Raw genomic sequence first — 14511 nt, forward strand, 5'->3', positions numbered from 1 at the left:
TCTCGTGTCATCTCCAACGTGCGAAATGAAGCAGCGTCTTGGCTCGAAGCGAATCCTCGGTAACTCGGCCATGCGCGTATTCTGACCTTCCCAATCGACAGCGCCTGACAGAGTCGTGGATGAAAGTGACCCCCCAGCATCCATGTCGTCCAGCCACTCCAGTAACAACCCCTGTCTCCTTACTGGCAGACACTAGTTCCGGCAGATGCACCCCATCTCGCTCAAAAGTCAGAACCTGATATATTGTCTCTGCCGCCGGCTGGCCAGCCCCTCCTCCTTGCCGCGATCGGGAAGCTGGATATGTACTGTGTCTTATCTTTGACCATCCAGAGAGCCGTGTTTGAAGGTGTTTGCAAAGGTACCGTCAAGACATCTGGCTTCACTGCCGGCGTGGGGTATAGTACTCCGTGCGCTGTATAATGATCTTTCCCCCGAGTCACGAGTGCGCGAGGATGCGTGATTTTCAAGTTCCAGCAGCCACCCGAGTTGGGGCGAGGCTCCAAGTGTAGAAGGTGCTTTATAACGCGGCAAGGCGCGATAGCAACTTCGCTTACGCTCAATGCTCTCGCTCGACGTGGTGCGACACTGCAATCTCATCTCCTTCAAAGGCCTCGCATATAGGGCAGGTCGCCGTCACGGTGGTATTATTATTCGTCTGCGTCGTGGGCGGCTCTGGCTCGTCGGGGAGATAGTCGGCGAGGGAGCGAGGCGGAGGCTCCGATGCATAATCCTCGTTGTCCTCGTAGCGCACATCCGTGTAGCGGTGCGTGAATCTTGTCGCACTCGTCGCGTTCATCGTAGAGTACGGTGGTTCGTTTCTGTCGGTCGTCTGGGGCGGCGCTGCGGTCTCGGTGACGGGTGCGCCCATTCTCTGCACCCGTCCGACCTGGCCATCGCGAAGCTTGACCTTGATCCCTCTAGGATGGTTGCCCCGCGTCAGAACTTGCGCGATGATGCCGTGTGTCTGGTCGCCCGTGGGCTGGTCCTCTTTGAGGACAATCCAGACGCTTGCTCCCGGTATGACTTGGTGGGTGCCAGGGACGTTGCCGTTAAGTCGTGGTGCGCTGTGTCGGGAGCTTCTGCCACCTCTTGCGCCGCAACCACCGCCGCCGCCGCCGCGATTGCTAGGACGCGGACTGCCCGTCTGGGGATCGCCTCGTCGAGGTTGTCGGTTACGCGGTCGATTCAGCATCATGCAAGAGGGAAGAGCAATGGGGGATACACGCGTTTAGACGTAGAGGTGAAGTCCAATTGCGCTCTGGGCACCCTGATGGTGCGTGCTCCACCGCGGCCTCCAGCCCTTGATTGATGGACTCATTCCTACATACATGCTCATCACGTCAGTGATCAACGCGCTCACATGGATCACTCTAGAAAGATGCGACGTGCCTAGTCTATCTATCCCTGGGCGACTATGAAATCAGGAACCACGTGGCGCGGTGACACAAATCATTGTCACCTATACATGCAACCACGTATGACAAGACACTGTAGGGCAAAGCGCGACGAGCGCAGGGTATACTTGTACAGCGAGCCAAGGCAAACCTAGCTAGCATAGCCTAATTGAACTCCCAAGGTCCAAACATGTCCATCATCCACGGCATATCAACAAACCCCATGCCTGCCGTCGTGTCGGGGAGATTTGGATCCATCGTGTGGCCCATACCGATCGGTATCCCTCCGCCATTGACGGGTACACCATGGCCCTGGCTATTCGGTGTCGGATACCCAGGGTTGCTGTTGTTGCTGTTGCTGTTATTGCTGCTGTAGTGCTGCGTCAACGCTGGCTCCCAGCTGGCCTTGATATTCTTGATGATCTTGGTCGCTCGACACCACAGTGTGGAGTCGGCATCGTCTTTGCCCGTTTTCATGGGATACACAGTCTGCATGGCCTCGAATCGCTCAATGATCTTATCCAAGACCAGCAAGAGATCGGCCGTGTTTCGAAGGACCTCCTTGTCCCACGCAGGATCGTCGGACGTGGACAACCTGTACAAGGCAACTTGCACATGCGAGAGCTGCACCAGCAGCGCGAATGGGAGGCCTGGAATGTCCGTCATGGGAATCGAGAACCAGACATCGTACCACGCACGCACGGCGCGCAGGCAAGAGTACATTGAGTCGAGCCGTTGTGCCTCTGGCACGGAAGGTTTGAAGAACCCCAAGCAGTTGATCATGACTTCTGTCGCATACAGGTGGGCCTGTACAACATCTGATGGTCCTGTCAGTACGGTTCTCCGTCTGTTGCTGCCAATCACACTTACAGCTCGAGTTGGCCACATGGCCCAGGCTCTCGCGTAAAATTCGCAAGCGGCTGAGCAACGTCTTTCGATACACGTAACTTGGCGTGTAGTCAAAAGTCTCGCCCTTGAGAACGTCTTGAATCACGAGTTTGTGCGTCTCATCAGCAATGAGCTGGATTCGGACGAGGCTGACCAGGATGGCATCCTGGATATGCTCCTTTCCCTGGTCTAGTGCCTCGAGGCATTCCTCCATATGATTTGTCCAGCGTAGTGAGTCTGTCTTGCCGATGAACGTGGATATGCTGCAAAATTGTCAGTGGTGGTGCGCATCGCATGGTTCACCTGTACCCGACGTACATTGATATCAGATACCAGAGAGACACTATGGCTCGTCTCTCTTCCGAGGTTCGCAGCTTGACCTGCGGCGGCCTGGGGACCCAAGCCTTGAAGCATCTCGCAAAATGCTCCTCTTCAGCAGAAGACCTGGTCAGGCCCAACTCGTAGCAAGCGCTCATGGCCAGCTGCGAGAACAGAATCAAGAATGGCTTCCAGCCGGGGCCGGAGTTCATGAATGACCAGCTCAGATAGGCAATGAGTCCTTGGATAATGTCCATCGAAGGCTCGTGCCGTATGACCATGGTTTCCGCCAGTTCTCTGCGTACGCGCTCCTTCAAAGCCTGCATCTGCGGTAGTGACATGCTGGTGATGTTCATAATGCACAGCCACAAGAACGGACTCTCCTGTCGCAGCTGGGCTGCGTCCATGGTGGGCGGAAGGACCATGAAAGGCAGATTCTGCTGCCACGCTCGAAATTTTTGCAGGTAGAGCTCTGCTTCTGCGGGCGTTGGTTCCGAGTTGTCGTCGCTCTCATTGTAGTTTGCATTGAGATTGCTGTTGTTGGCCTTTGTGATGGCTGGGTACGCAGCAGCGGCGGCCGCATTGTTCGAGCCCTGAGGATCTGTCGCCGTAGCAGCAGTGGCCAACGAGTCCAGGCGGCTCGTAGGCGGCGGAGGGTAGCTGGACTCGGCAGACATGGGAGGAAAGGGCTGCCTGCCACCCGCGATACCAGCCATGGAGCCCCCCTGCGAGGACCGCAAAATGGACACGAGATCATCGAGCTTCTCCTCGAGCTGGGCCGTCCTCGAGGGGGTCTGTCTCTTCTCCACGCGCTTCCTCGACGCCGCGATGGGCTGGCAGTCCTTGCCCAGGCGGTGGCATCGCTCACAGCTCCCGACGCTCGACTTGAAAATGCACTTGCATTTGGCGCGCGAGCAGTTGGTACACGAGCGCCCGTAGCCCGCAGGCGACCCGTCGGCCGGGTTGCTCGAGGATGTGCCCGGCCTGGGCGTCAAGTCCGGAGGTGCCATGCGCGTGCGGGCGTGAGTGAGCCGGCAGGAGTTTGACGTTGAGGGTGGCCCAACCCCGTGAGCTGTCGATGGGCGAACCGGGATTCCGGGCTGCAAGAGGAATGCTGCGCGGCTCTGACGTCGCGGGAAAGGAGCAAGACCCTTGAAATCCGTGTCTGCCTCAATTGAAGAATAGTGTCCTACTCTAGACGGGTGTGCGACGGCGTTGGTGGGTTGGGTTGAGTAGCGCGCGACATTCGTGTATCGTGCGTGCTGGCTTGCTTGGTGAGATTTCCAAGACAGACAGACGGGGTTCACGACTTTTCGCGGGCAGCTGTGACGAATTCGGATGTACTTCAGTTCAAGGATGACATAAGCCGTGAGCGGGGTTCCGCCAGACTAACTCCGAACGCCTGCCGTCCGTCATAACCTGCAGCATTTGATGTCACGATTCGACGGCACATCATCGTTCACGGTGCATCCTGGCTTGCAATCCTGACGAATGGATTCGATAAAGGATAGGAGATGCCCATGAACTTGGGATAGGCTCTGGTGACGCTCCAACATGCAAGACGACCAAAGCAAGCTTCGACCAACTTGGGCAGTGATGCCTTGGCATCACTATGTGCGTCCGAACCAACAGCATAAGATGGCTCCCTACTGCCCGCCTAGGTTGCGGCCAGGCTGAGTCTGTTCACAAAGTGCATAATCGTCATCCTTGCTCACGCGACGAGAACGACGAGGATGAAGCCATGAAGTCGGATGGAAGCTTGCGGTTCTCCAAGTAGTAACCAGATAACCAGACCTGGCCTCTTCAATATGATGATAGACGCAAAGAGCCTCGATATCCTCCTTTACATTATGCAATTGCATCATCCGCAGAATGCGCTCGTGTTTGACATGCCTTATGGCCTTCATCTCGCTGTCGGCAAGGGAACCATCACTGTGCGCCTGAGCGATGTTATCGCCCTCTCCGAGACCGAGTGCCAATTGCCGAGCTCTCACTACCGCATTGAACCTCTCAGAGAAAACTCACTCATCCGTCGTTTCATACATGCTGGCAGAGGCTGGTGTTGTCATGAAGCGAAACGTTTTTATCGAAGATCTTGCGGCAACCTCCAGCACAACCTGGTGCCGCCCTCTGCACGAGTGGACACAGAAAGCTACCACCTTGAGTGCGTCTGACGGCTTACTCTTTGAAAGAACAGGAGTGCGATGGGGCTTGAAGGGCGCTCTTCTGGCTTCTTGGCTTGTTCTCCAGAGACATGTCCAGCGGGTTGAGTACGTCCTTCCTCAGGGCCTGCCCAAGGCTGTGTTGGAGAAGTCAAATGTCAGGGTTTCTTTGACGAATTTTGGTGAGGGAGATCAATATCCAGAGTCCAGCTTAACAGTCAGCCAGACGAGGCTACACGCTCTACTGAGTGTGGGTGGCGCACGAGGTGTTGGCAAGGAAGCTACTGAGACAATGTCGACGGATCCACGCCCAACCACAACGAGTACGAGCACAAGCGAGCCTCCACAAAAACACGAACATCTCAGCCGATTTGCACTGGAATATCTTCGCGGAGGTTCCTGCGTTCATATTTCTCCGGACATTGAGCGGACTTAAAGGCTGGACTTAGCCACCCAAGGGCTGATCCTCCCGGCCGAGATCTCGGAGATCGCCAGGTGTATAAAACATGGCGCGTTGCTTACGAATTATGTTCGTACTCAGAGGTCAAACAACCCCCGTTGGCATTTCCCAACATGTCTGCCCCCGTTCATCTCACAGCACTGAGTCCTCGTGAGGCTGTCACAGATGTCTTGTACCAAGCCATCTATGGAGCCGACACCAATGACTGGGAAATATTCAACTCAGTCTTGACGCCAGAAATCGAGTTCGACCTCGGAGGAAAGATAATGCATGGCACAGAGGAGGCCAGGGCCAATCTCTTTGGGCTGATAGGGCCGATGGACACACTGCACTCCATCAGCAACGTTCGCGTTCATCTTACAGACGATCCGACCAAAGCCAGTCTCACGGCCTATGCAACGAATCAGCACTGCAGACCTGGGGAGGGGATCGATCCCGCCGCGCCCAAGTACACGACAGGCGTCATGTATTTCATGGATCTCGTTAAGGATGCTGGCGGCAACTCGTGGAAAATTCAAAAGTGGACAATCAAGTTTTGCTGGAAGAAAGGGGATCAATCCGTCATGAAGAGGGATTGAGAAGGGCCGAGCTTCATCAAAACGTGCTGGAGACCTCTCCAATCTTATACTGTCGACTTTAGGAGTACGAGGGCTTCTACATGACGTTGGCGCAAGGAGATCCGCGTTCAACACCATGTCAAGGACAGTGAATGACAAAGTCCAAAGGCTCAAAATCGACAGGTTTCGCTCCCACATGATTTATCCAGTGAATTTTGAATAAACCTAGAGCAGAAAATGATGATTTCATGCAACCCATGCTGGTGACTGGTGTTGTCAGGAGAAATTCAACAACAGGGGGGGCTTTGACAGCCGGGATTCACAATCGGCATTGCACTAATGCATCATGTCGCCCGTATTAGCTCCATCCTCTGTTGTGCGACATGAAATAAACATTGCACACCGACGCATGCGCCCAATCCCTCCAGTCTTGAGCGCGAATCTGAAGCAATCAACACGCATACAATGCGACGGCCATGACGACTGTTCACCAACGCCTGCAGGCGTCCAGCAAACCTCGAGCTGGGCAACCGTCAGCTGGCCCCAGACCGCCTCAGCAACCGCCATCAGCAAATACGCATAGCGCGGTGCCGACAGCCTCGCCTTTGTCTTTATTTCTGACAAATCTGCGACTCTTGGACCTTGACCGGAGGCGTGACTGGCCGGATATATCGACGCGAACCTTTGCCGCAGGCACGACTACGTCTCAGGGGCAGAAGAAGCGGGTGCAGAGCGTGGAATGGGCGCTGTTCCAGCTGTTTGCCCTCTGGGACCCAGAGGAGACGGCAAATGCAAGACTACCTACTACTCTTCTCGCTGGTGCTCCCGACTAACACTTGTGCAGAAACTGAAGCCCTATTTCCCGCCGCTCGACCAAGTACAGTCTATCAACCTACGCGCTGCCTTGCTCCGCTCCCTCGAGAACGCCAAAAAAAACGGCGTTCTGGGCCGCGATGCCCTTCTCCGAAAGACCATGCTGGACGAGTGCAAAGGAGAACGGTTGGAAGATGTCCTGGCCGCATTCTCCGCGGCAGTCTTGAGGAAAGTCGCGGTGGACCAGCTACAAGGCCACCCAGCGCTGTCGCTTACTTTGACGCTGGAAAACAAGGGTTACAATGACGACAAGAATGAGCTGTCCAGCCTGATTCTGGCGCACAAGCATTCTCTGGGTAGGATCAAGGATAGAAGACGAGATATGACCAGGAGATACCGCGACTTTGAAGGATTGCTGGGCGTCAAAGAAAGAGGTCTCGCCCAGAGAGAGGAGGAAGCTCTGCGTCGGGAACAGGGCGGACCCGGCAAAACGATATCTGAGGAGGCGAGAGCTGCGATGGCTAGACTGGTGAGAACCAACTGGACAGGCAACGAGAAGTGGATGCATGTCCTTGTCCAAGGAGACGCAGCAGAGAAGAAGGACGGGCCTCTCGGTATGCCGCTCGACCGAGTGTGGAGGCGGGTCGAGCAGGATAGGCTGGGCGAGGTCGAGGCGAAAGATGCTGGGCTGCTCGAGCAGCTCCACGGGCGGGTGACGATGCACAGGGAGCGACTCGACAAATGGCAGCGCTTTCGCGCGAGCATGTACGGCGAAAGGCCTGCGCAAGCGGCGTCGCCCTCGGAAGGCAAGGCTAGGTCACAAGACAGGGGCATCGATCTTGGGCTAGGTGCGCACGAAGAGCTGAGGCTGGGTAGAGCGACGGGGACCAGCAAGACTCTAAGTCAAGGCATGCGGCTCACCAGTGACTATCAGGAGATGCTGCAAGGACTGAAGGACGAGCTCGCCGACGCAGGGCACAAGCCTAGTCCGTTGCCCTTTCTTCAAGTAAAGGGGAAAGGGAAGAGAACCTCCATGGGCACCCAAGAGTCAATTAGCGAGATCTCGGAGTTGAGTGAGCTTGAAGACGACACCCTGGATCGATCACCGGAAGAAGATCCCGTTCATCCTGTCCCGGCAATAGACCACGAGCAACCTATACGTCCCGGCCTTTCACGAGCCAGCTCTTCAAGCGGGGGACCGAGCACTCCTTCAAAGTTGAGGCGACGTCAAAATTACACAGATGATGATGACGATGAGGGCGGTGACGGTGAAGACGACGATACCGTGCGCCTTGACTTCCAACCCAGGCTCAGGCCAGACACAAGTTTGTCCCCGATTCGGCGGCAAAAGACGCCCATTCAGCAAGCCGCACCGTCTCCAACACAGGCTGCTGCGGACAGAATCCTCGAGTCCATGAACGACGCATCGCCTTTCCCCAAGAACAAGTCCAAGCCTAGACATACGCTGTCGTTGGCCGATAGGACCCGTCTCTCTATGGCTCCTCGTGGATCATCCATCTTCCTTGAAGAAGAAGGAGAAGAAGGGGAGGGGAGCTCAGAAACCAACAAGCCTACTCCCGTTACGTCAGGTGAAACGACGGAAGCTCTCGAGAACGATATTCTGGAGGATCTGGCTGCTCGCACTCGCCGCAGCATGGCTGGCTTCGAGAACGCTCGGCAAAAGGCCCAAGTAGAGCGACGAAGATCGCAGAGAAAGTCTAGAGTTCCCCCTATGCGCGAAGGAAGCTATTTCCCCAAGCTGGAGGAGCAGGACACCCTGAGGGAAGAAATGATCGCAGAGGAGGACATGGAGGCAGTCTTTCGCTCGCGACCCAAGATCCAGGCGAGCCCGCTGCCAAGTCCGACGAGAGAAGACTGGGGCGATTATTGAAGCCTTCCACGGATGTACCTGACGTAAAAAATTGACCTTGCATAATCTCTTTGATTCATAACACGGTAATCTAACAGGCCCCTCCTTTAATGTACAGTATTACACGTGTACGCGCTCGCGCACCCTTTTTTCACCAGCCTTGCTTCTTCATCTCGCGCACCCGTCGCGCCGTCGCTTGGAAACCATCCTTGAACCTTCTCCTCCACCTGGCCATCCTCAACCTCTTCCTCTTCATGCCTGGTCGCTCGTGAAACCTCTGCAGAGTAGCGAGCCGCTTGATCTTGCTCTGGGACACGAGGCGTTGCAGAGCCTTGAGAGCAGCCGGTAGTCCCACCGACTGGTCGACAAAGACGGTACGTCCGGCAACAGGAGCGGTACGCATGCGCGGCTGCTTCAGGGGGTCTGCGGAGGTGGTAGCCACCAGGGGCTCCATCTTCTCCGAGACGATTTTGTGAATGTCGACGTGACGGGTGGCGTCGTAAGCAAAAGGCGAGGAAGCCGCTGGCTTCTTCGAATCTCCGAGCTTCGCATTCGTCGCAGCTTCAGCGGACGGTGGAGGCGGAGGGGGCGGTGGCATGTCGGCGTTGGGGGGGACTTCTGCGCTGGACGCGGGCGGTTCCGATGATTTGGGGTCCTCGGTGCTGACGGGTGGCTCCTCCGTCGGCGTTGCGGTCTGCGGTTTGGGAGGAGTGTAGTTTCCGACCAGAGGATTGTGACGGACAGGGCGATCCTTGGCAAGGAGTCGACTTGATGTTGTCAGAGGCCGCATGGTGAGCGTTGATGCGAAGGCGCGAGACGCCGGTGCGCGCGAGAGCAGCATGCTGCTAATTCGAGGGGCCGACCTGATGCATTCGTCAGAGTGATGGCATCCTCCAAAAGCCAATTGGACCTACATGGTGGTGGTTGCGCCTGAACCGGCGGATCTCGTGATGTCGACCAGCTCTGTGCTGGAAGTCGCTGCTCGTAACGCGATCTCAAAAAGTTGCCCGGGACGGAACAATGTGAATCCGGAGACATCAACCTCTTCTCTCGAGTTGGCAATACGTGTCACTGCCACCCCCGCTACAATTGAACTCATCCGAGCCACACACTGCTATTAGTCACGCCATGCTTCCCACCGTTCGGCGTTCGTTCTTTTGGGCAGAATGAATTCCGCCTCGGGCATTTTCAGATTTTGTCAGCCTTGCCATTCACTAGCCTCTATGCGCGAGTGACGATCCCTTGCGTTCAGCAGTCGCTCCCAATGCTGTCGAGCCCGCCCAAGATCGCCTATCTGACCAATCATTGCTTGACCACGTTCCAGTTTGCACTGAAGTTCGACATCCTTAGCCCGTTTAAATCATTCCGCGCGCGGAAACGTCAATAGTAGCCTGGTCATTCTCCCGCATTTCCGCTTCAGCCGCACAACACCCATCAAGCATCCAGGATCTTAGCTGAACTTCCTGTCCAACCAAAACGATGCATCTGTTGATGCTAGGCGCGAGGCAGTCGGGCAGCACTTGAACCCGCATGACCGAGATGTTGCTGACCGCCACGTGCTATGTTGCGCACACAGTATATTAAGGGTCAAGGGTTGCCCACTGCTAGCCTGCTAGCTGTCATTGGCCTTCGACCTCACGTTAAGAAGCATTATCTTGGACTTTGGAAAGATGGACTCTGCTTTTGCTGCCATGACTGGCCCTCCGGCCCCAGCCGTCACATTTGCACCTCTTCTGAACAATGTCGTCCACTTGGCGGCTGACATGGACGCCTGCAATACCGTGGCTGATCATGTTCTTGAGTGTGCCGATAGCTTGGGTGGCCTGACCAATATCTTCAATGTCCCGGAGGAAGACCTGATTGCTTGCGTCTGTTGCGATTCCGGGACACTCCTGGCGGACGGTTACTCGAGCTGCTACGATTACTTGACTGACGCGCCAGGCTACGCAGCCACAGACTACGAGCGTGAGTCCCTCGGCAGATGGGAATCTAGACGAGTGTCACTTACTGAGCGCCTTTAGCATACGGAGTCTTCTACACCGTCTGCAACGCCGAAGGTTCATGTGCTGCTTCCGGTACAACAGCAACCACCACCGAGGAAGACGACGCCTCTATGACAACAATGCCCGACTCCGACGAAGGGCCCGTCACCGCCACTGTTAGTATTGACGTGACAACTATCGCCTCTGAGGATTACATGCCGACCACCACCGAGCCGGCTGAATGTTGGGACATGATCTCCATGTTTGATGCGTGTGAAGCGGAAACAGCCGGCTTCTCTACCATGCCGTTTGCCGCGCAGGCATCCTGTTATTGGTGAGTCTTCGCACACAGCCCAGTCACGCTGCGAGAAGATATTGACTGTTTTAATAGCTGCGGTAGCTCCGGACAATGGACCGACGAGATCGACTCGTCCGCCTCTGTATGTGCCGATTGGGCAAGCACAGGCGAACCTTACACCGTCTATCCTGGTCAGTTCTCAACCGCACGTCCCTTCCCCAGCATCCTATTATTGACCCGTCTTCTTAGTCGCAACACGCTTCGCCACCTTCTGCGACGACTATGATGACGTGTGCGAGTCTCAGGAGACTGAAATGCCTACTGTCACCGACGACGACGAGGACAATGAGCTAACTAGCACGGGCGATGAGGATTCGGAAGAGGACAATGAGCCAATTGACACGGGCGATGAGGATGTGGAAGAGCCTCCTGATAACCGTGATGCAGCTGTGTCGGTTAGAGTAGGGTACGGCGCTGCAGCGGTGGCTGCGCTCGCGCTCGGGATGGTTATCTGATTATGAAGCAACGATAGTTTGTAACTTGCACGAGACCAATGAGAAACCGTCTTCAGAATCCATTTATTTGATCAGGTCGACGTTGACCCGGCGAAGGGCATCGACTGCCCAGGTTGGATAGTCTTCTGTATCCTCGTACAGGTTTCCAAAGAATTCCCTGATGAAGTCGGGAAATCTTTGCGCAATGATTGACTCCCTTATCTGCCGCATGAGGTTCAGCTGGTAATACACGTTGTGAATCGTCAACAGATGCGCCCCAACCGTCTCTTTGGCCGAGTTGTGGTGCACAAAGGCCCTCGTCACGGCCATGCCCCCCTTGTCCACACTCAGACAGCAATTGCACCCGCATCCTGTCTCGACAGGACCAAAGTCGTGCGCGAATCGGGCATTGCGCATGTTCAATACGCCGTGGCGAGTGACGGCGGCGCCAAAGCGTGCTGTACGCGTAGGCCACACGCAGTCAAACATGTCTGCACCGAGGGCTACACTCACAACAAGATCCTCCGGAAACCCAATACCCATGACATAGCGCGGCTTCAGGTCAGGAAGAAGTGCTGTACAGGTCTCGACGACGCGGCAAAAGTCGTCCTTCGCCTCGCCTCCACTCAACCCACCAATGGCGATCCCAGGCGTATCCCGCTTCACCATCTCCTCGCAGCACTCCTTCCTCATCTCCAGGTCCAATCCTCCCTGAATGATGCAGAAAAGGTTCTGCGTCTCCGGTTTTTTGTGTGCTGCTATGCATCGGTCTAGCCATCGCACTGAGCGTTCCATGGCGAGGCGCATACGTGCCGCGTCTGGAGATGTCGTGACGAGAACATCGTCAAGCTGCATCATGATATCGCTGCCTATCGAATTCTGAAGACTCATTGAGTGTTCGGGCGTAAGAAGCATAGGCGAGCCATCATGTGGACTCAGGAAGCGGACGCCTTCTTCTGTGATCGTGGCGAGCTCGAGCAGTGACACCATCTGAAAGCTGGCAAACCGTCAGTCTAGATCCTCCGCCATGGCAAGATGTGTCTTACCCCCCACTATCGGTCAGGATATTGTGATCCCATCCCTGTAGTTTATGGGCACCTCCAACAGCGTCCAGGGTCTCCTGACCAGGCTTGAGACCAAGATGGTAGGTGTTGTTCAGACATAGTCTGCAGGACGTCTGTTCGAGCTGCTCATACGTGAGGCCCTTGAGAGAGGCTTGGGTGGCCACTGGCATGAATAGAGGTAGCTGGACTGGGCCATGCGGTAACGTAAGGTTCGACGCTCGCGCTCTGGTTGTCTGTCAGTTGATCTGTTAGTGTCCGACTGAGAAGCTTCAAAAGAAAGTGCATTCTCTCTCACTTCGCATTTTGCTACCAGCTCGAACGTGAGCGCAGGTGACTCATAAGCGTTGGAGGCCATCACCATCAAACGTGGTCTATAGCTGAAATTTTTGCAATTAGGGAGCGTCCAACAGCCAGAAGCACATGTCCAGAGAATGCTTTCGATCTTTCCGCGGTTGCCTGTGATTTGATCTCAAATGGGATCGATGCAGCACCGGGTAGGTCGATGGAGCTGCAAGACTTCCCAAAAGGGCAAAGTCGCACTCGGCCTCGAAGGTGTCCGGCTCAACCCCGGTCCATCGCCAAATCTCGAAATTTCCCCTTCGCGTCTCGGGAGGTCATCAAGTCACAGCATCAAGCACGATCAACAACAATTGACGATGGCCAGCTCAGTGTCGCCCGGTGCGGCGCTGCTGCGCTCATCGCGCCTGTTTGCCATGCCCAAGGCCCAGCCCGAACTCATGACGAACGTCCTCGCCTCCGAGACCGCGACTCGCAATGTGCCACAATACCAGGCTATCACCTCACCACTGTCCTCCCGTGAGAAGGGCGACTGGGGACTCAAGCGCCCTCTCCCTCTCAAGCAGACCATGGCTACGACGACGCCGCTCGTGAAGATTAGGCAGTTCGACTCGATTGAGAAGATCACGGACTATGGCTCGGCAGCAGACCACGTCATGAGTCTCGAGAAGTTTGGCGAGATGAGGGTCGCAATGACGGTACCGGTGCCCCAATCGAGGAACATTGGCGCATTCGCTTCGGTGGAGCACGATCCTTTGAGGTCGGTCTTTGAGGAGGACGTCGACATTCTCACCAACGATCGCAGTAAGGAAGCTGTGGCGAAGAGGTGGAAGTTCAACGGCCCTTGGCTGGCCATGCTTAGTGAAGGAGAGTTCAAGAAGTTTATGCGGAAGCAAGTCCAGCCTCGGAGATCGGAGTTCCGCACGTACTTGAGGGAAGTGCTCGCCCAGAAGATGACGAACGAGGCGCGCCATAAAGCCAGGGAGGACGGCTCAACAACTGTGACCACGACCACGGTCAAGGACGTCACGGACGCCGAGTTTGACCACTTTGTCAGGACGCTGCGTGACTCGAGAGCCGAGTTGTACGGCTACGTGTCCGATTTCCTCGATCTGCCACCTGTCACGCAGGTTGGCGTTGCCGATGCCATCTACGCCAAGGCCAACTCCGAGTTCAGCCCCTATGGGATGAATGGACCTCCTCCGAGCCACCCTTCTGCTGGTATTGGCTATCTTCGGACAACGGCCTTTATGGAAAACCATCCTGTCTACGGACCCCAGGAGCAGAAGACCCCCACTCTGACCCGCATTGTCCGCCCCAGGCACAAGAACGCGCAAGCCAATATTGGTGTGGGCGGTTTCATTGCAGAGATACCCGCTGGGTCAAACGAGTTTACAAAGCGTATGCTGGGCGGGCGGTACGGAAGCGCCCACCACACGATCAAGGGTATTCAGCAACTGGACCTGGACACTTACGGTGGTGCCAAGGCGTACGTCGAACCATCCAAGGCCATCGTCAACTCACGCGGATCTGTCGTTATCTCAACAAACGTGGCCAAGGAGGATGCCAAGCTCATTGCGGATGAGAAGAAGGGTTTCAGGTCGATATACAACAACAAGGAGATCAGGCGCACCAAGGCGGCTGCTGCCGAGGAGAAGGAGAGGGAGCGTGCTGCACAGCTCGAGGAGGCCAAACGCCCCGAGACAGACATCCTAGGCAGCTCGGAGACGTACGGCCTGAGCTAGATGTATAATGTGTTTCTATGTACATGTATAGTATCAATTGTAGAAGCGTCGGAACATTCATCAAAGGCATCCTCTATACTCCGTGCTGATTACTAACCCAACCGTGAGTGGGGCCGTTCAATGACCGAGACGGATGGCTGTTGAGGTCACGTGCAATCATCCTCCCACA

General features: G+C 55.7%; 6 protein-coding genes across 6 annotated transcripts; 3 read left to right on the top strand and 3 right to left on the bottom strand.

Moving 5' to 3' along the window:
• Positions 1-556: 556 nt before the first annotated feature.
• On the bottom strand, positions 557-3610 carry J7T54_001982 (uncharacterized protein; the record flags this gene model as incomplete). Its single annotated transcript, XM_051508140.1, has 4 exons — positions 557-1124; positions 1615-2212; positions 2265-2545; positions 2601-3610. 4 exons carry the CDS (start codon positions 3608-3610, stop codon positions 557-559), a joined length of 2457 nt encoding a protein of 818 aa, XP_051360750.1.
• Positions 3611-5335: 1725 nt separating this feature from the next.
• J7T54_001983 (uncharacterized protein) lies at positions 5336-8483 on the top strand (the record flags this gene model as incomplete). The annotated part of the gene is made up of 2 exons (XM_051508141.1): positions 5336-5704; positions 6624-8483. The coding sequence occupies 2 exons, from the start codon at positions 5336-5338 to the stop codon at positions 8481-8483; spliced, it is 2229 nt and encodes a 742-aa protein (XP_051360751.1).
• A 130-nt stretch (positions 8484-8613) lies between these two features.
• J7T54_001984 (uncharacterized protein) lies at positions 8614-9303 on the bottom strand (the record flags this gene model as incomplete). Its single annotated transcript, XM_051508142.1, has 1 exon — positions 8614-9303. The coding sequence occupies one exon, from the start codon at positions 9301-9303 to the stop codon at positions 8614-8616; it is 690 nt and encodes a 229-aa protein (XP_051360752.1).
• Positions 9304-10132: 829 nt separating this feature from the next.
• On the top strand, positions 10133-11257 carry J7T54_001985 (uncharacterized protein; the record flags this gene model as incomplete). Its single annotated transcript, XM_051508143.1, has 4 exons — positions 10133-10427; positions 10484-10778; positions 10836-10933; positions 10992-11257. The coding sequence occupies 4 exons, from the start codon at positions 10133-10135 to the stop codon at positions 11255-11257; spliced, it is 954 nt and encodes a 317-aa protein (XP_051360753.1).
• A 63-nt stretch (positions 11258-11320) lies between these two features.
• J7T54_001986 (queuine tRNA-ribosyltransferase-like protein) lies at positions 11321-12470 on the bottom strand (the record flags this gene model as incomplete). Its single annotated transcript, XM_051508144.1, has 2 exons — positions 11321-12233; positions 12283-12470. The coding sequence occupies 2 exons, from the start codon at positions 12468-12470 to the stop codon at positions 11321-11323; spliced, it is 1101 nt and encodes a 366-aa protein (XP_051360754.1).
• A 486-nt stretch (positions 12471-12956) lies between these two features.
• Positions 12957-14342, top strand: J7T54_001987 (37S ribosomal protein-like protein; the record flags this gene model as incomplete). The annotated part of the gene is made up of 1 exon (XM_051508145.1): positions 12957-14342. One exon carries the CDS (start codon positions 12957-12959, stop codon positions 14340-14342), a length of 1386 nt encoding a protein of 461 aa, XP_051360755.1.
• Positions 14343-14511: the final 169 nt, after the last annotated feature.

Source organism: Emericellopsis cladophorae (assembly GCF_022114955.1).
Source record: "Emericellopsis cladophorae strain MUM 19.33 chromosome Unknown NODE_40_length_209357_cov_118_235785, whole genome shotgun sequence".
Lineage (NCBI taxonomy): Eukaryota > Fungi > Ascomycota > Sordariomycetes > Hypocreales > Bionectriaceae > Emericellopsis > Emericellopsis cladophorae.